The following is a 20,986-nucleotide window of genomic DNA, read 5'->3' on the forward strand; positions in this document are numbered from 1 at the left end:
AGCTTGCTTTGCATGCACGGAATGGCTTGATCAAGTTGACAGAAAATACAGTCGTGTTGATGCAGGTGTGCCAGCTGCAGGAATTCTCTTCTGGGTTTGTTTATTTGTACACTTGAGCTGCAGATACCACCATGGAGATGCCTGGGATGGAGCTGGAAGCAGAGAGGAAGCTCACACCTGTTTCTGAGAGGTACGTCCAGAGGTGAGAGGAATTCAGGCAGGGAAGAAGGCAGAAGGTACACCCATGTTCTGCACATTTTACTTTAAACAAGAGCTTTCTTCTTGCTCTTCAGAGCTGTCAGCACCTAATCATTAGGATTAATGAACATGCATAGAAACATTAGCTTTCCATCACTGCTGTTTTTTTCTAAAGACGAAAAGAGGGAACTATTCTTTCAGCTCCTTCTCACAGTGTCAGATGCTTGCAGATACTTTGTTTTTTCACCCAGCATCTCACTCTGCTGGGTTCCCCAAGCTCAGGGTTAACAGCTAAGCCATATCGCAGCTAGCTGCAGGCTTGGCTTCCCAACTACCAGATGGTATTTGAAGCACTTGGACTTGCAGCGTTTCTAAAACAAGTTGCTTTTAATGCATCTTACCCCGTGCTTTGCTGCAGTCCACTTTCTTCCGTATTTAAACCTCGATCTGTATCAGATTGAGGTCGGTGGGAATTCTGCTGCCAGCTCCGAGGGACAAAGTGCTGGGCTGTAAATTTTCAGTGCTTCTTTCCCTAGGAAAGCAATACCTTATAAACTGGGTTTTGCTCTGTTTCCTTTGCTATAAGGCAAGATTGCTAAGGACTTGATGGTTCTAAATGAGCAGTAGTGCTACCTGGAGCCAGCTGTAACGTGTCCCTCTTGGCCTCTGCTGACCTTTGCTGTCTCCAGAACGGCCACGTCCCATTTCCTCAAATTGTCCCATAGTTCTAAGATAGGAACAAACACTCAGAGAACCACAAGGAGACCACTGACCTCCTTCAACTCGTGATCCCGTGCTCTGTGTCCCCAACAAGGGAAGGCCGTGAGCTGCCTGGATCCTGCTTCTGCAGTCATGTCTGCATCTAGCTCCCCTCAGCGAGACCACGAAGGTCTCAGTACAGCTCCCACGTGAAGAGTCCCTAAATCAGAAAACGCCATAAAAAGCGTTGTTTATTATATCGCCTAATATAATAAGGAGGAGGATAAGAGCGGTGAATTGGGATGGCTGGAGGTGATGGTGGATGCTTCTCAGGGCCTGGCTGCCTCCTGAGGAGGAGGAGGGGAGCGTGGGGCCCTGAGGAGACCGGGCTCGAGGCCTTCCTGCCGTTGGAAGCAAGCGGCGGGCCTGGCCTAGGGAAGGGGCTGAATATAGAGCAGGGGGCACAGCAGGGCACGGTATGGCACAGTAAGGCACAGCAGGGCACGGTAAGGCACAGCAGGGCACGGTAAGGCACAGCAGGGCACGGTAAGGCACAGTAAGGCACAGCAGGGCACAGCAGGCCGCCCGCTGCCGCTCGGGCTCCCGTCTCCCGCCCCCGCTCTCTCCCCGCCGCGCCCGTCCCGGTGCCGCGCCTCGGGGGCGCGCGCGGCCGCCGGTTCCGCCTCCTCGTCCGCCGCCTCCCCCCGGCCGCCGCCATGTTGGATGGTGCGTGTGGGTGTCAAACCCAGCCAGAGGCGGCGGCGGACGGCTGTCGGGACCCCTCCTGCGCTCCTCCCGTTCTCCCCAGGTCAGTCCGGGACCGCGGCTGTGCGCGGAAAGGCGGTGGGATGTCCGCCCCGGCCCCTTCCCTTCCCCTCGGCCTCGCCCCTCAGCGCGGGGTGGGCGCGGGAAGGGCCCCCCGGGGCCGAGGGCCTCGCGGCGGCGGGAGCGGAACGGGGCCGGGGGAGGCCTCCGTGTGGCCCGCGGGGCCGGGGCGGCCTTTTGTTGTCTGCGTTGGGCGGTGGGTAGCAACAGTTCTGCCATCATGGCGGGAGGAGGTTCCGGCAGCGCAGCAGCAGCCGGTGCCGCCGGGAGGAGCGCGGTGTTGGGCGGGGGGAGCGGGTCCGTTCGGGAACGGCGTGAAAGCAGCGCCGGCAGCCGCCCCCGGCCCGGCTCAGCGAGAGCCCATTTACCGAACTTTAGGGTTTTTTAAATCTTTTATTTTAAATTTCAGATTTCCTTTTTTTTTTTTTTTTTTCTTTTTTTTTTTTTCTTTTTCTTAATTTTTTATATTTTATTATTATTATTTTTTAATCCTCTCCCTGCAGCACGTCGGATGCTGAGCGTTGGCTTTGAGCGGTTAACGCGCTGCATTTAGTCGTTATAGCTCGGAATGATATTCCAACAGGAATCATTACGGGCTGCCAACAATGAGCCTTTCCCTGTTGTAAAGCCGTGAGGCACAGCGCTAACAGCTATGTGATCTCAGCGCAGTTTGACTAAGGGGCGTGCAGTGCCTTCCCCCCCTCCTTATCACGCATCTAGAAAGCTAACTAATCGTTCCAATCGACTCCAATTGCACGCGTCCGACCCTCTGAGAGGTCTTTTCCAACCTTAAGAATCCTACGTTTCTATCCTCCTCCTCCTCCTTGGTTTACAAAGGAAGTACCCCAGCTCTGCGTTTCCATCCGGAGGCACAGAGCACTTGTCCTGATGGCTGAGCTGCGCTGCGGATGTTGCAGGCTGGAGGCCGACTTCAGGAGTTCAGAATGCAAATCAGGCCACGGCGTTGGGTTGTGTTATTCTCTCCTGCTGTAATGTGTGTTTTATGGAAATGTGGGGCTCTTGCATAATTCTGTATTTTGTGTGAGGCAAGGTCAGAGAGAACCGGATTGCTTAGGTTTAAAATACTGGATGTTAGAACGATTTTTGATTAAAATATAAACATACAATAACCGTATCTCCGGCAAAATACAGCCTGTTTAGGAAGTACTTCAAAATATGTTTGTCTTGGCTGGTTCCCAGATACATTATTTTCAGACCAACTCATGTATCGTGTTTCCTTGTGAAGGATTACAACTTTTGATACATTTTCTCTTGCAGTTCAGGGGTCACGGCAGACTGACTGGATAGAGTTTCAGAGATAATCTGCCATATATTAAACATTTAACCGTGTTATCGAAAATTACCGAGTACAAATTAACCGTGAGTTTGCATTCCTGAAGACGGGTTCTGATAAGGCTGAGCTGACTGTGAGTTACACTTCAGGAAGTTTGACTTGCTGGTGCTGATTGCAACTTCCTTGATGTCATAGGGCTGCTATGTGACATCATGGTGCTGCAATGATGGTGCTGCATGGCAGTGCGGGGTGGCAGCTTTCTGTGAGTTCTGACACATGAAAACTAGAGTCTGCTTTTAAGAAATAAGGGGATAAAAAAGTACGCCTTTTTTTTAGGAGGAAGAAAAGAGAAAGTCTTATTGCTTAAGCAAGAGCTAAATAGCCTTGGGTGATGTGTGGGAAAGAAAAGTCCTACCTGGAAGTCGCCTGGTGGTTCTGTCCTACCAGAACGAAGGCCCAAGCTCAGGCTGTCAGTTTCCTGGTGGTAATTCCACGGTGTTTTCCATGTGCATTATTACAGTCATATTTAATGAACAGCTGACAAACATCTGATGTCCAGTGCGAGCAGTGCTGTGTAGTGCAAGGTGTGTGGATGAACTGTGCTTGTACTGACCGTGTTGTTATTTAAATAACTGGTTAATCATGCTAATTGTGTTCCAGCTGTCAGCCATTTGATTGCTTCAAAACTCAGAGCTTTTAAGAAGCCTCAGATCTTGGATCACTGCTGTGAAATGCCAAAGGCCTAATTTGTTACTTCAGAAAAATGCTGATCATCTTGATAGAGGAATTGGCTTTTTCTTTTTTTTTCTTCTTCCTCCCAAGGAATAATTAAATTTTAATGGCTTAGGAGAAATATCTTACTGATTAGCTGTGATGTACGTGATGCTGCTCCTGTGTAGGATGGGGAAATGAGTGTTGCTTTTGTCTGGTCAAGGATCTAACATACTCTGAAATCTTTGTGCAGTGGTCGATGCTCAGGAAACAACTTTCCAGTCTTCCAGTGCCATATTTGCAGAGTACTTAAATTGTCTCTTGGGATCTTGCTAATAGAAAATGAAAGGTGTCTGGTTTGTATGAATGCCTGTAATGTTCTTTTTCCACTTTGTCTTGCTCTGATCTGTGCAGGGAAAGTATTGAAATGTACCAGTATCCTGCTGTCTTAAGTGCTTCAAAGAGCAGCGTTTTTTGTGCATTTCAGTAGCCTAGCTGCTCATTAAGAAAGCATGAGACTCAGTGGAAGAGAACAACATGTATGCTGTCCTCTGGAATAAAACCTTTCGGGTCTAATTGCAGGTCTGCTAGCGTTGATATATGTCAGTTTGGTTACATACTTGTATGTGCTGAATAGCAGACCTTAAAAATCTCAGGATTAATCAGTTTTGGTGGCTGGCATGGGATTGCTTATGGGGGGGGGGGGGGGGGAAGTAGAATGCTTGTATAACAGAATAAGTGAATTGGGAGGCTGTAAGCTTCAGGATGGATCTAGAATTGGATGGCTATTGCAGCTGAGCCTCTTGGGAAGCAATGCTGGGGGCAGAAAGTGACAGAAAAGCTGCTGTTGTGTGTTTAACTGTTTGCAAGTGACATTATTGCCTTGCATTGGGGGTTTTGGTAGACTTTGTGGTGATGGCCTAAACTGTGATCAGGCTCAATAGTTTGGAAGTAATGAGAAGTTTGGAGCAGTTTTTAAGTAGGAGGTAAATTAAATTACTGAGGTTGAGTTTGTTCAGACTGTACTGTGTGTGCTCAGAGTTACCACCTGAAGTTCAATGCATATAAATATCTAAGATTAGAATGTATGTGAATGATTATACCATTAGAAAATGGATATCAAAGTATTCTGTGTTTTCTAGTCCCAGTGCTGTTGGCAACTGGGAATCTTTATCAGAATTTGGTTTTTAGTTCACCTTTATGCATTTTTTAATATGGGAATATTACTTTGGATGTTTTCCTTTCAGTAATGCTGTGTTTAGTGAAATGCTTTCTCCTTTATAGATAATTATTCGCTCATTCTTTCATATGGTTACAAAAGTTAACCTTAAAATTAGATCCCAGCATCAATGCCCTGCTCTGTGTTAATTGTTAATAGTGTGTATATCTGTTTTCATGTCACCCAGGGCTGTTAACATAAGTGTCTCTAACTAGTTCCTTCCCAGCTTGTTTGGAGGTCAGGCTTGGTCTGCTCGTGCTGCTCCTGCCCTGCATGCTGACCTGGCAACGCCTGCTCTTTCCAGGTGGGAAACTGGAGCACAGTGGAGAGCACTGGCACGAGCAGGTCCCAGCTCCAAACTGCTCCCAGACCTGTTTGCATCCCAGACTCTCTTCATCCTGACTTTACAGTGGAAGTGGTTGCGTACAGTTCTCTAAAATCTCTGACATTGTACTTCTATTGTCTTGGTGCATACAGTTTGTTTTCATTTTGTGTAATAGTTCTTCCATGGTTAGGAATACAGCTCCCTGAGCTGTCTGAAGTAATTAGTGGGAATTCAGGTGCGAGACCTTCTGATACATGCAGTTTCCTTCCACACTGTTGACTGGGTCCTGTCTTTCCTCCGAGTGCTGTTTTATTAATGTAGCCTCCAGTTGCTGAGTCTTCAATCATGTACCAGTATAAGAAATACTAAATAGAAAGCAAAACGGTTCTGGATGGTGATCCAGATGGGATGCAGTCTGCTTCTGTGGAAGTGGTACAGACCCATCTTCCGTCTTCCAGTCTCCTGTCTCCATGTACATTCTTGCCCTTGTGGTTACCTTGCACTTTGCACACACACACACCCATTTTATCGCTTGTTTAAATAGATGTCCTGGTTCCTGTCTTCTAGTGTCATGTGGACATTCACCATGGCTTAGATATGATCACCTTTAGACCCAATATTGTGTGGTATGTTTTTTTCCAATGGAAATTTCTGCTCTTATCCCTTACAGTGAAATATTAATCTGTGAATCATTTGCTTTTTTTTATGCTTATAATATATCACTTAATATTTTTACAAATTAACTGATACTGTTGCTGTTGTTTGAATTGGAAAGCTGCTTACTAGTTCAAAAACATGCTGGGAGCCTTTACCTGGAGATGTTTTATGTCCAGTCCCCAGGATTGAATCAGAATACCCTTGTCAGTTGTTCAGTGTAGCAGCAGCTGAATTCATGGCCTGCTGTTCTAGAAATGACTGCTTAGAGATGGGCATTGAATTCTGAGGGCCGTAGTTAAATGCTACATCCATTCCTTCTGAGAAACTCAGTTGCCAAACATCGAGTTCACCTTGCTTGAAGGGGTGTTCTTGCAGTTCTGAAGGTGCCGCATCATAAGGTAATGTCTCCAAAATCAGACCAGTAGTTTTCATTACTTGAGAAGCAGAAACCCAAGTAGAGTGAGCTCTGCTGTTAAACCCAACCCTGTTCAGTTGGGTTGAGCTTCGCCACGGGGAAATCCCCCAGTGTGCCCATGCAAGCTGGAGGCGTGAGGTGGGTGATGGAGGTGATAATGATGATAACAATGTTGGGGATGTTCTTTATTTGTTTTTCCCTTGGTTTGAACTTACATTAATTTCTAGACTTAACATCAATTTAGCAGTTTCTGAACCTCTACCAGGGCAGTGGTCTCTTCCTAGCTTTACTAGAACAAAGACCTTTTAAGAATCTTAGTAGAGAATCATATAATCTTATTACAATTGCTCCTGTTTAAATCACTTCCTTGTACATAAATAGCAATCTGTTGCCAGCTATTTCTTGGTTGTAGTTTTTGTCAGATGCAATTTATCCCCCTCTGTGTTTTTGCTGTACTTTTTTCTGGTTGTGCAACCCTTAGGTTGGCAAGCAGTTTCTTTCCCAAACAGTTCTGACTTCATTGGGACTGACTGCATGAATAATTGCTCACTAGTGTAAGGGTTGTACAGTTCAGAAATAAGACCTTTGTTTGTGGGACCTCACAGATGAAACCCACAAAAATAATTGCTATACAGTTCTGATATTCCTCAGGGATAGACAAAATAAAGTATTTTTAAAAGCAGCTTCCTCCCTTGAGACGCAGGCATGAAAGACTCCCTCAGACATCTTTCCTTGCAGATAAGAAGTGTGTACGGGACCGGTTGGTTATGTGTTGCTAACTGGGTGAGCTGACTTGAGCAATGTTTGGGTTTGACCATTCTCCTGATCTGTATTTCTCTTTTGAAGCAGTCAGGATTTTCTCAGCCTGTTCTGTTGACCCACTTGCTGGTGCTGCCGCCTTTCTGCTAAGATCCAACTCTGCAGAGGGATAAGGCTTGTGACTGCAGCAGTAAGAAGCAGATGTTTGATCCAGCCCCATTTCCTAACCCTATAAAATCAGCAAAAACTTCAGATTGTTAATTAATCCTCATCCTTCTGTTGTAAATAGAACTTGTGATGTGCCTGCCTGCCCTCTGACTGATGGCCAAGCAGGCTGCCCTCTGTCATGTGCTGCATGTCAAGGAGGGCGCGCGAGTTCTTATTTGAAAAACAGAACTTCAGTGCTTTTAATTATTCAGTTAGCTAATTAATCAGTGAAACACGTTACCATTTGGTGACATGGCTGCACTGTGAGTTGTGCCTGTTAAGGGAGAGACTAGAATCCTGCATTTCCAGCAGTGTGCAGATCCAGGGGAGATGTGAGTTTCCACAACGCTCCTGCTCCGGTATTTCGTCATTTGATAAAACCTCTTTGTGCAAAAGCCATTTGAAAGCATAAGACTCACATCTGTTATCTGATAAAACATTCGCTTTCCGAGCATGTACTGGCTTATTGCGTGGTTTTATGATTGTTTCTTGTAATGCTGTGCTTCTTGCAGTGATTCTCTTGTTTAATGGCTTGAAATGCTTATTGGTGATGAGAAGCATTGCTATATTGTTGCTGCTGTTGTTGAGCAAAGGTCAGAAAAGTTACACTTTGGCTACCAGTCTGGGAGAGCGTTCCTCAGAAAGTAAAGATAATGCCTGCGTTGGAATGTGTTCAGATAAACAGTGTGACACCAAGTGCTTCCCTTGTTAGGAACATGCAAACAAAGATTGGAAATCAATGTTGAACATTGCAGGTGCAGTTATTGAGAATGTCTTGTCATTTTTTTCTTGTTCTATTCTGAAGGCACAGATTTCTGTGTGCTGCTCAGAAGAACAGGAAGGCGTTGTGTTGGGCTGCAGTTACACGTCCCACTTTTTCAGTCCTTTTTCATCAAAAGAACTGCTTTCTGAGGGTACTTTTTTACAGATGACGTGTCTAAAAGATACTTGTTTGTATGCTTATGGCTCTCTTGGGAAGAGTTAATAAGGAGGCAGTGTACAGAAAGCTTTGTAACAGGTCTTGTTTGTTTAGAATTCTTGAATTTTAGAGAAAATGGGATGAATGCTTTTGTGACAACAAAATCACTTTAAAACTCACTTTTAAACTTTTATTTCAGGGTAGCACTGAGGTGTACAATGAATGGATGCGAGGGGTTTTTTTAGTCTGCTGAACTGCTTAAGTGTTGCATTTAAACCTTAGAAATCACTGCCCCTTTTGTGAGACATGGAGGCACTGTGACACGTCTGGCTTTCTGTATGTTTGACAACGTGGGGAATAATCTCCTTTTGCCTCGCCTGCTGCTTAAAGCGCACTGAACAGCACAACTGACATTTCCATGTCTGTCTTCCAACTAAGAGCATCCACTTATATTAATTTCCCAATCATATGAATACGTGATGCGTCCAAGAGAGTACTTATGGATGCTTTCAAAAGCAGAACATGGTATGTATCTGCAACGTGCAGTGCTGAGAAGTGCTCCGTGTGGTGGTAATCCTGATGTTGCAGGCTGCTGAAGCACTGGAGATATAAAGGACTGTTTTGTCGGTTGCCCTCGTTATACCATTTTTAATATGCTTCCTGAGGGGCTTTGTTCTGAGGTTATGGCCCAGATTGTGCAGAGCACAGAGTGTGTGCTTCCATGCTTTGGACATGAAGGGTCTGTGGGCTGGTCGCTTGCAGTCAATGCCAAAAATAACATGTTGGGCTTTGGTCCTGTTAGCTTACCAGGTGTAAGTGAAGGAAACATGCTTGAACATCCTGAATTCAACGTCTTTGTTGTGTGCGTGCCGGCACAGGGCTGTGTCTGGATGCCTTGGGATAAAGCCAGGGTTTTCAGCCTTTTTTTTCTTTTTATTTTGTCAGCGTGGATAGTGTGTATAATGCATAGTGGCTTTTCCTGTCCCTGGAAATGCTGATCTTTGGGTTTTATTTTAAGAAGGGATTTCTTTCTAATTCAGAAGAAAAATACGCTTCAAAGGAGGAGGAAAATCTGTTTGTTTTCCTTTTCTTCTTGTTTGTGCTGCATAGAAAGGCTTAAATACACCATCAAGACTTGCACTGTGCTTCTCTTCCTACCTCAGAGCATAGAACCTGAGCAGATGAAGGTGGGTGGTGTCTGGGGCCATGCAGGGGTGCTGAGCCCTGTGCAGGGTGGGATCCCACTGGGTCCCTTCTAATTCAGGGGGTTCTGTGATTTTAAGTGCTGTGGAGCCTGTACTCTGTGAATCTCAGCTTGCGTTTTGCTTCAACTGCTATTTGAACCGTTTTAATAAAATACAGTATCTTTTCCATTTTCTCCTTTGATGGGAAAGCAGAGTAAAGGAGAATTAAGCACCTCCTGCTGCTTACATGCTAAATAGATGCAAATAGAGTCCCCTCCCTTACTGTTGCATCCTTTCTCCTTTCGGGTTGCCACATTGTTTTGATTAAAGCAGTTCCATGGCCAACTCCCAGCCTGGAGGGCAGGTGAGAGGAAAAGTCCCCGATTGCAGCTCAGCTATTAACATATCTTTTGGAGTTTGTAATGTCATCTTTGTGCAGAAAACAAGGTGCCAGGAGCTTCAGAGAGCAGAGCATTGTCAGAAGGGCAGACATCAAAGTGGAAAGAAAAGATGAGTTTATTTAAAATACAGTAAAAAGACTTAAAACATTCATGCTAACCTATGAGAGCTATTAAAAAATTTAAAAAGCCTTTGAAGCTGAGCATTAAAGATTTAATAGTATTAATTGAATTAAGCTGTGGGAGTTAAGGATATGTAGACACATGTGTAAGTGTATGTATTCTAAGGCATTATCTATATTAAGGAAGCTGAGCTACTGAGTGTCAGGTTAATTGTACTCGGTTTGTGAAGGCTACCTTAACAGAACTCTGCTTATTCTGGGCCTTAATTAAGATATCATAAAAACTGAAAGTGTAAACAGAAGTGCAATATATCAAGTATCATTTATAAACCTGCTGTGAGACAGAGAAGACCAGATCAGGCAGACCTGACAAGGCAAAACAAGCAAGGTAGTTTCTAATGTACACTTTGAAGGTCATTTTGTTTCTTAGTACTATTAAGTCTGATTATTAATTATTATTATTTTAAAGAGTAGATGCCATTTCCTTTCACTGTTATGAGAACAATAACTTAATACTGCTGTACACAGTAATATGGTTCCTCTTACCCGTGATGCTTTACCCTTAGTCCTGGCTGGGATTTTAGTAGCCCTACTTCCATGTTTGTTAGCGGTGTGTTTTCTCTGAAGGTCAACTGATTTGGGGAGCTGTTTGCTTGTTGTGTGTTTGGAACTTAGCACTGTTGAGACTACTTGTTGCTGGAAGGAGGTGGTCCCTCCCTGGCTTTGTAAATAGCGAGCAAGTAAAAGCTGGATGTGGATCTGTAGCACACTTAACAATGGCAGTGTTAGCCTGGTGTTGCTGGAACTACGCATGGTTGTTTTTAGTTTTATTTTCCTTTATCACCTGAGAACTCTGTTTTAAAGACTTAAAAGACTCCAGTGCTAGCAAGCAGGGGAAAGCCAGGTCCGTGTGTCATTTACTGGAAAATGAGCAATGAAAGCTTCTTGCAAGTATCCAGGTGGTCTGGCAGAAGCAGCTGATGTCCAGGGGCGAGTGGGAGCAGACAGATTTCATTGGCACAGCAGTGCTGAGTGTAGGGACACAGCCAGCCTTGTCAAGAGGCATAACAGGATTCAGGGTGATCTTAGTTCGTTCATTTTTCCTCCTTCAGGAAGATGGTTGCTGACAGCACAGGGCGGGTTGTTTGAGCTTTTCTTGCTGCAAATGTAGTTACTAAATGATTCAGCATGATCCTGTACCCATGCGTTTTAGCGGTATTGATGAATTCATTACCCTTCTGTTAGCTGATGGATGTTAATGGGCTAGAATGTCTGCTGTGCATTCGAACTAGATGGAACGCTCTCGAAAAAAGATTAGAAAATGGAGTGGGTGAGTTTTTAAGTCACTTTCTTGTTCTGTTCATAAATCTAAAGAGAGAGAGACTGCTTTTAATAATATGCATTAAAGGTGGTTAAAAGAATAATCCACAGGGCAGTGCAGGCAGCCATCAGCCATGGGATGTGCAGAAAGTAGTATTATGTGGTGAGTTTACTTAAAACAAACAAACAACAACAACAAAGAAAATCGTGTCTTAAGCAATAATGAGATGCATCTCTGAAGTACCAGAGGTTTGACTTTTGTATTACAAGTGCTGTGTATTGCTTTGTGCCTCTGGGGCTCCTTACAGGGTATATGGAGTCCCAAGGTCATGAACAGTACTGCTTAAGGCAGGGTATCAAAACAGGGGGTTATTACATGTGCTCTGCAAGAGCTGACTGCAAACAAATGACCTTTAATAATGAAACAGATGCAGATGCTTTTTAGTAACAAGTCTTTGTCATCCTCTGTATGAAGAGCAAGCTAACTCCCACTCAGAGCATTTTCCGTCTAAGTGTCCAGAATAGGTAGGGAGTAGGTAGAGTATTGATGCTGTAGGATAGATTCAGAAGCATGGAGCAATCATGATGACAACTAAAATTGGTGCATGTCTGCAGAGGACAATGTGGGATTTTCTGGCATTGTCTATGTAGATTTTTTTCCTAATTCCACAGCAATCCACAAGATAAGAATAAAGATTAAAAACAAATATTTACATTTGGGAATAGGAGGATCCTTTTTGGTGCCTGAATGGAGAAAGCAGAAAGTTATAAGTAGTGTAATGAAGAAAAATCAAGGACTCCTTCTGTCAGGTGGGTTGATTTCTGTTTGTCTTCCAGTGATCCCCTTCCATCAAAGTCAACTGTATGTAGGTCAAAATCGGGATCTGAGGCAGCACAGAAGCAGATCAAAATGACTTGTTAGCAGTGCTTGTGAATGCTAATGCGTGGTTAGTGTAACCCAGCCTAAGTCAGGCTGCAGACAGAGGAGCAGCAGCCTGGGTACATGAGAAATATTTGGGAAACAGCAAGTGTATGGTATGAGAAGATAAGGTGGAATAAGAGGGAAAGATGAACATGTGTTACAGGACAGATAGCTGAAATCAGCCTGTAGGAAGGGCAGCACCAAGATTTTATGGTGCTAGTCCTTTTTTTTTCCTCCCCTTTTCTGTGGCTGTCTTCAACTTGAAACAAAGTGAATAAGTTTTACTGGTTTGGGTGGTAAAGGGAGATTTCCCAGCAAATCTCCTACTTGCAGTTCGTAGGGTTACCTGCTGAAGGCAGGGCCCAGGACTCAGCTGCTGTCTTTGCAGCCATTTGGGTTTCCACATACAGCTTTACCTTTTGCCTCATGAATTGTAACTAGGGAGCGCTGTTGAAATGAATGTTACTTCCCTTGGTTGTATTTCAAAGTAATTTGAGTGACCTTGGGATTAATTCTGACCTGATCTGTCAGAAAACCCAGCTCCCCTGGATCTTCTGATTTTTGGCCAAGATCTCCACGCATGGAGAATTTTAGGTTATAAATTTCCCTCTTATTGCAGCCTAATTAGTCACGGGCGTACATCTGCACATAGCTTCATTTCTTAGGGATCAAGTGACCTCATGTTAACTATTACTGGTGTGTTACAGGTGAATTAAGTCCATGTGTTGGTGCTTCAAGAGGAATGTGCAAGTGTGGTGGCTGTGTTGGGTGGCACTTGAAGTTATATACCCTGTGAATGGGCATTGGAGAACGTGGCTAAGATACTAAATCAAGCACTGGTTTCATTACAGGCTTCCATTTGTGACGGTAGCCAATACACTTAAAACTGTTACCTGAAAAAAACATAGTGTTTTGGTTGTGTGAACTGTGATGGCTTTGCAGATCTGACTGTTCCTCAAACAGTTCATTAGGAATTCATTTTGTAATGCAAAGCATTAAGCAGTCTCTCAGCTTCTGGCTGTTGTAGCATGGAGAGTTAAACCAGTGTTCTTCCCTAATCTGTGTCATGATGAGTGTTTGCCTTTGGCCTATTGAATTTATTAATGTGGTTGCATGGCTGTGGTGTGTGGGTGGGGAGGAGAAACTGCTCATGGTGACGTCTGCTTTGTAGTAATGAAGTGCAAACCGAATTGAGTTAATGAGATCTTTGTGTAGTTGTAAGGAGCAAGTACCTTCCCCAGTGTGACATCTGGTGAGTAAGCTCAAATATGTATACGAATATGGTTGTCGGTTACATTCTAAAACTGTGATCATGTAAGGATGTAGGTAACATCTGGTAGTCCTGCAGGCTTTTCCACTCTACTCCTTGCGCTGCCCTGGTGGTTGGGCTGATTTGTCAGGCTCTGAGCTGCTGGGTGGAGGTGTGATGGCTTCCCTGTGGCCGGTGCCCCTCACCTGGTAAGCAGCCTGAGTAACAAGGCTGGGATCTGTAGTCAGTGATAATCTAAGGCACATCCTCCGGCAAGAATATTAGATGTCTTCCTTCTCCCTTCCAAAATGAAAAGAGAGATATGTCTCCCACTGTATTTAATTCATTTGAAAACACTGCTCAGAATAGCTGGTAAACTAGTTACTTCAAATTACTGCCCTTTTCTAAGGCATGCACTGGGTGATTATTTTCTTCTTCGTCTCTATTTGTGAGAATCAAAGATGAAGCCCTTTCATTCAAGTAGGTAATCCCCAGAGAACAAATTCCTTTTGAGAGTTTGGGTGGGTATTTTCACTGCCGTGTTGGATTAATTTGCATTTAGCATTTCTGATTCAGTGCATAATGACTTGACCTTATGCTGTTTGGTAATTCTGCCATATTCTGTTAGTCATTACACGCCTGGTACTCGCTGTATTACTGGTGGAAAATAAACTGTGGTCTGCTGCATAAAAAGAAGCCAGTACTGTCGATGACACTTGACCTAGCTGTAGAAGGAGGGATGTGTTATTCTAAAGAGATGTTGTCAAAGCTTGTAATCCTAAAATTAGACCTCCAGCGTCGGTCGGATTTGGATTGTTGTGGTGATTTGCACAGCTCTCGCAGAGGCAAACTTCAGAGCATGGCTGGGACTGCATAGCTGTGCTACAGCAAAGCCAGATGTGAGCCACTGCAGAACTGTTGCTGGCAGGTCCAGGTAGTAGTACTGCTGTGCTCTTGTCCCCGGGTTTCTGCTCCGAGCCTCCACTTTGTCAGCTGAGGAGCGGGCTGAGCTCTCCGTTCAGCTCTGCCCTCCTATATTAGGCTTGTAGGAAGAGAAGGTGGCAAAGGAGTAGAAGCAAATGAAGGCAAATCTTTGTCTGTATAAATCTGCTTTGTGGCTGGGTCGGTTGGACTTGGCACTACTATGGAATCAGTGGAGAAACTAACCTTGGGCTTCATGAATATGCATCATTTGAAGGAGGGGATCTATCAGTATTAACTCTTGATTTAAAGAAATCTCTCGGCCACCTGCTGTCTGTGAAAGCTGGGCTTGTTCTCTCATTTGTAAAAGGGGGTGGAAGGCTTCCAAAACTTCTAATTTTGAACCATTTCCTTTTCTCAGAAATTAAACTGAGGGGAGGACAAGCGTTTAAACAGTGTAAAATGGAAATCAAACCTTTCTTCTGGAGATAACCCCGTTCTTCAAACCATTTGCCAATCTGTGTTTATAACTCATTTCCTAAATAAGTGAAGGAAGGGCATTGATGGTAATTTCTGTGTCTTCATTTTACTGCTTTATTCACATGAATTACTGTTTTCTCTGCTGTATAACAGCAAGAGAGAACTATTAAGTGTGCTGCTTGTTGGCTCATCTGCACAGTGCCAAGCTTCCTTGCTTCTCTTCCCACTCTTCTTCAAGCCATTGCAACATACAGTTGCCCCTCTTCCTGTTTGGTTTTGGGAACCATGTTTGTATTACAGTAGGATATTATACTGTGGGCAGTCTGGCGATATTCTTTTGGTCATCCAGTTGTTCCATAAGAGCTACTTATAAATAGGGAAATGTTTTGTGAATCGAGTTTGAGAATTTCTTTAGCAGTGTAAGAAAAATGTCAGAGAATCACAGAATCATTCAGGTTGGAAAAGACCTCTCAGATCCCCACGTCTGCCCCATCCCCCCATGCCCACTGACCATGTCCCCTAGTGCTGCATCTCCACAGGCTGGAACACCTCCAGGGCTGGTGTCCCCTAAAATACAGCTCCCCAAGGATCACCTGCCTCTGCCACTTCACCCCAATAGAAGGAGAGCAGATCTCAGAGTTTGTGTGTGCTCAGATCTCAGAAATCAAGTTCTGTGCTGCCCAAAGAGCTGCTGCTGGGCCTGGTCCTGGGCACTGCCAGAGCTCTTGGTGTGTTTGGTGCTAGACAGCAAAAGCTCTTTGCTTAACTGTAGTGTGAGTTCAAGGCTGAAAGCTTGTGGTTATCTTTCCGTGTGTAAAGGGAAATCTTCTGATGTAAATGAAGATGTCTGTAGAGACTGTCTGAAAATTGCAAGATGATTCAATTAGTGACTTGGAAAAAAAAAACCAACTTTGATGCATAGATTAGATTAAATGTTCAATGTATATCCTGTCATTCACAGTAATTTTTTTTTTAATACAAATTTCAGAGAAACATTTTATATTTAACTGTAGTTTCTCACCATTTTTTCTTGCCCATGTGGTGTGATTAGCTTTCTATCAATGTCTGGTCCATCCCTAACTGGGCTGTGTACATATTTACCTCCAGGCTCGAAGGGAAGGGCATTTATCAGTGGAGACAAACCCTGGTTTGAGTTTTGCATTCCTGAGATCTGAGTGGATTCTGCTGAAAGTCTGCAGATAGGTGGGTTCGTGTGGCTGCTTCTTTGAACTGAGCTTATTAAGGACTTTGTGGCTTGGCCTCAGTTCTGCATTAGTCTCAGCAAATTAAATATGGTTTCCTTCATTCAGTGAGTTTAATCTCTTGTGAGAGAGCTATTGAGAAGTTCAGTCAGGAATTCCCTCTATCTGCACATTATGTCTAAAAAAGCACCAAGAGAATTCATTGGGATTATTTGTGTAATGGTATTATTGACATGGGGAAAAGGAAATTAGGTACTGCCCTCTGGATTACCCTTGATAGCACAGGAAAGCTTCACCTAGTTTTCTACAGCAATGTGTATTTCCTTTTCTATCAGAGAAGGCCCAGGGAGGCAAAGTTTGAAAGGCTCACCTGAGCTGAGCAAGCCAAGAACCCCCTCTTCTCTCTGCAGAACCTTCTAAAGAAACATGCTCAAGCTGATGGTGCTTTTCCTGTTGTTGGCAGGGGACGGTGGCTACAACCAACCGCTCTTGCTTTCTGCTGTCCTTGCAACGCTGGTGTTAAGCGTGCAAACACAGATTTGTGCTGAAGTTGCAAGTGCATTGTGCTTCCTGGTGGTTTGTTGTGGGATGTGGATTCACTGAGGTCTCTGAAACAGTCCAAGCTTTCTGTACAAGAATGTGATTACGCATTAGAAGTGGTTTCTCACTTCTTTGTATTAGGGATGTTTGGCTCTTTCTGATCTCTTTACCGGTAAGATGGGCTGTTGGGTGTTCCATGATCTGTAATAGGGTCAAACACTTCCTTTTTGCGATAACGAAAGCGTCACAGTTCTTGGTGAGGCTCACTGCTCCTGCTAAGTAGTCTCAAATATTACAACCAAACATGGGGGAGGGAAAGCAACAGAAAAAACAAATGTCCTATTTCCACTCCCATCACCTTCTGCATTTTCAATAGACTAAAATGAAGTTCATAAATGAGGAACTCTGTGAGCCATGACTCGTGTTCCCATTGCTGCCTTATAGCAAACCACAAATACTTTTCATTCGTGGAGCTGCAGGCTGTGGATTTGCACTGCTCTGGTGTGATTGGGATTATATGGTTCTACATAGGTCACTCCAAAAAAAGTAAGGTTTCCTATTTATTTCCATGGAAACTGCAATAGATACAAAGAGCACAACAGCACTGGTTGGTAGAGTAAATGCTCAGCTGCAGAAGCTTTTTTTTTTTTCCAATGTAATTTAATGGAGTATTGGTGGGAAGGTTCAACTTCTACTGTCATAGCACCGCTGTCTGTGATGTGGCTCAGCATAATAAAATAGGAAGCATTAGTTTTGGAGCAGCATTCTTATTCCATTGGCCAGAGTTGGTTGTTTAGGACTAATTTTTCTTTCCATCCCTGTAATTGGGCAGCATGCTGGAGTTGTTCTGCCATAGCCAAACTGCGGGGTTTTCTATGGAGGATATGTGGCTTTATGCTGAAGAAGCCATTATAGGGCTGCCTGCTGTCTGAGCTGACACTTAATCCTGCTTTCATTTTAAGAGGCATGATAACAATTTGAAGAATGGTAACAGTGTTAGGAAGGAAGTCTGTGCTTTACTTCTTTCCCATGTTGTTTGTAAGCGAGCCTGTTCCTTCTTTTGGGTGTGTGGAGAAATGTAGTTAGGGGACATCTTAAAAATGCAATCTCTATTAATGTGTCAAATACCATTACAGAATCAATGCTTACTGTTCAAACAAGTGGTGTATGTTGTAGCAAACTCTTACCATTTTGCTCGAGTAACATATTCTAAAGCTTAACAGGCCGCTGTTGACTTGAAACAATGACATTAAAAATAACTGAAGCAGATTTCCAGCTCCAGAGCTTGTCTTTGGGTTTCCTTGCTGGTCATTTTGGTTTTACATTTCCGTTTTCATATAATTACAAATTCTTGTGTGCCGTGTGAAAGCCGTGCAGAGCAGAAATTGAGAGTCTGGTGACTGCTGTCAAATGCACAAAGGAAATGCATTTGGAAAAAAACATTCCCCTGTAATCTGCTTAGCACTAAAGGTCACCTTGAGCTGAGTGCATCGTTATGTGCTCCTCCCTGGGCCTGGAGCAAACACAGAGCACGGTTCAAGATCTCTGCCCTGACCCTGGTGCTCTGCATTTGTCTGGGGCCTCGGAAATTGCTTGGTTAACTTGCAGGAAATTCTCTTGTTCTCTCAGCACAAGATTACTGCAGCAACAGGAGCAGACTGCAACTGTCAGCTCTAATGTAATTTCCCATAAACTCTGGATGCTAATATTGTATTTCCTGGAATTAAAAATTCTAGGCAATTTATTTCTTGGGCTTTGGTTCCCTTTTCAGATTTTACATTTGCATCAGGACGGTGATTTTCTTGCCTTCATGTTGTTCAGCAACTCAGATGTTGTGGAGCTCTAATATTGTTTTATAGTACAACTTTGCAGTAGTTACTCTACCCCTTATTCTTGAGGAGGGAGGAGCAAGTTGCCTCCAAAATGTGGCTCTCTGAAGAAACCTGGAGAGAAAATTCATCATTCAACTCTAAACAAAATTGCTCAAATGTGTATCTAGTTTGCTTTTCAAGCAGGAATAATTGAAGACACAACTAACTGTGCTTTGTTTTCTTTTCTTGCTTAGGTCATGATTTTCATTTTCTCGTGTCATTCTCTTGAAGAGAGGAAATGATTGTAGTGGAACTTCTTACAGATAAGCCACAGATACGGATTCGTCGTAGTTCAGAAAGGTTCATAGAAGAGCAGATATAGCCCTTTTTTTTGTGTGTTCTAGCATCTGTTCTATTAAAAAGGGAAATAAAAATGACGACTTCGTCTATTAGGCGGCAGATGAAGAACATTGTGAACAATTACTCGGAGGCAGAAATCAAAGTCCGGGAAGCGACCTCCAATGACCCATGGGGTCCCTCAAGTTCACTGATGACTGAAATAGCAGATCTGACCTACAACGTTGTGGCCTTCTCTGAAATTATGAGCATGATCTGGAAGCGACTCAATGACCACGGCAAGAACTGGCGACACGTGTACAAGGCCCTTACTCTGTTAGATTACCTGATTAAAACTGGTTCTGAGAGAGTAGCGCAGCAGTGTAAAGAGAATATTTTTGCTATCCAAACGTTGAAAGATTTCCAGTATATCGATCGAGATGGTAAAGACCAGGGCATCAATGTAAGGGAGAAATCTAAGCAGCTTGTGTCTCTGCTGAAGGATGATGAGCGACTGAAGACAGAGAGGGCCCAGGCACTGAAGACCAAAGAACGCATGGCTCAGGTGGCCACCGGGGTGGGCAGCAACCAGATCACCTTTGGTCGGGGATCCAGTCAACCCAACTTATCCACCAGCTACTCGGAGCAGGAGTATGGCAAGTCTGGAGGCTCCCCAGCATCCTATCATGGCTGTAAGTATGAGCAAACTTGGAAAGCTTTCTTCTTTCTTTTTATTTTATTTTTCTTTTTGAGATATTTTCTATTCTGATTTGCCATTAGACGTGAGAGTACGTGGTGCTTTCTAGAATAGTTAAGGTACTGCTTGCAAGAGCTGAATCTTAGAAGGCCTGCTCTGTGGCACTTGGGTCTCTCAGGCTGGGTTTTTGGTCTGGAGAGGATGCTTGTGTTGATATAACTCAATTTAAAAAGCAGTTGTTTACTGCCAGCTCCCAAGCATAGCATTGTAGGGCTGCTTTTGTGAATGCGTTCCAGTGTTTGATGTGAGAGGTCCTCAGTTTCAGGAGGGAGATGGTTAATTGATTTTTTTCTTTTTTCCTTATTTTTAAAAGAATTACTTGACCCTTTTTCTGTGTTTTTTTTTTTTTTTTCCTTTCTCTTCCCTTTGAAATATAATTGGAAGAAATTACCAGGTTTGTCTCACATCATTGTGCTAGGTAGTTCATGGCGATGCTGTTCTATTTTAACAAGAGTATTGGAATTGAACTTCCTCTATTGCTTTTCTTGCTTGCTCAGCTGCTCGTAGAGTAGTAGCACTTTGAATGCGTCAGTATTTTGATATTTATACAATCAACATTTGGCATCAATAGTAAATACTGTATTTCATTCTTAAAATAAATAAATAAGACCTCCAGAAATGTACAGTGATGTGGGAAGAATGGATTCTTTATACCAGTGCTTGGGGGAACTCCCTGTCATGTTAGGAAGAGGCCTGAGTTGGCACTAAATCCTTCTTAATATAAGCAATGATCTGATGAAAGCTGCTCTGGCTGAAATGTCAGTGGTTGTGGTCTAATTCTGAAGGAAAATCTTTTCTTTAAATGAATGCTTATAGTGTGTGGGGGTAACAGAGCCAGTGTGGTGAATCGATAGAGTGCCAGCTTTATGAATCTCCAGTTTCTCATGTCCTGCATCCCAAAGTGCTGCTTGAGTTGTAAGTGAGTGAATGGTGTCAGTACCTCTGTTGTGTATGAGCAGGTTTTGGGGAAGGCAGTAGGAAGCTGGTAGGACAAACGAAGGTAGGATGAAGAATATCTCGATCTCATGATCAAAATTATCCCCAATTAAGGAGATAGCTTGGGATATTATTGTTTTTAACACCTGCTGAAGGACAGAAGTAACAGCCACCAAGGTGCACTGAGCACACCTCTGGTTTGTCCCACACTGGTATTTCTTCACCAGCTCGTACTTTAATTGGGGCACACAGTCGGTGTTTGTCATACTGAGTGCTGCCAGAGGCTCCCAGCTATTTCTCACAGCAGGGGTTGAGCAATGCAGGGTGTGTTTCTGAGTTGTTATTCCTTGGACATTTGAGGAATTTTGATGGGGGACTAGATGTCAGGAAGCAAGTTTGCTCATTGTCTCAGTACCGAGCGTGAGGTTACTTGATGTTCTCATTTGCCTGTGTGTTGGTTTGCTGCTTATCTCTACCTCAAAAGCAATCCTTCAAGTAATGATTTCTTAACCATTTTTCCCTCTTCCCTCCAAAGGCTCGTACCTAAGAAGCTTTAGAAATTTCAGGCTTGTCTTTTTTT

General features: G+C 43.7%; 1 protein-coding gene across 4 annotated transcripts in view; it reads left to right on the forward strand.

The window, feature by feature from the left end:
- Window positions 1–1,563: 1,563 nt before the first annotated feature.
- EPN2 (epsin 2) overlaps window positions 1,564–20,986 on the forward strand; it is a 38,630-nt gene continuing 19,207 nt past the window's right edge. For 3 of the 4 annotated variants that reach the window (XM_072348946.1, XM_072348948.1, XM_072348949.1), the window contains exons 1-2: window positions 1,573–1,705; window positions 18,632–19,405. In XM_072348946.1, coding sequence (XP_072205047.1) covers window positions 18,811–19,405 — 595 coding nt within the window. In that variant the 5' untranslated portion in view covers window positions 1,573–1,705; window positions 18,632–18,810. Of the gene's footprint in view, window positions 1,706–18,631; window positions 19,406–20,986 lie in introns of all 4 variants that reach the window. The other variant, XM_072348945.1, reaches the window with a different exon arrangement.

This window comes from Excalfactoria chinensis, chromosome 14 (genome assembly GCF_039878825.1).
Source record: "Excalfactoria chinensis isolate bCotChi1 chromosome 14, bCotChi1.hap2, whole genome shotgun sequence".
Taxonomy (NCBI): Eukaryota; Metazoa; Chordata; class Aves; order Galliformes; family Phasianidae; genus Excalfactoria; species Excalfactoria chinensis.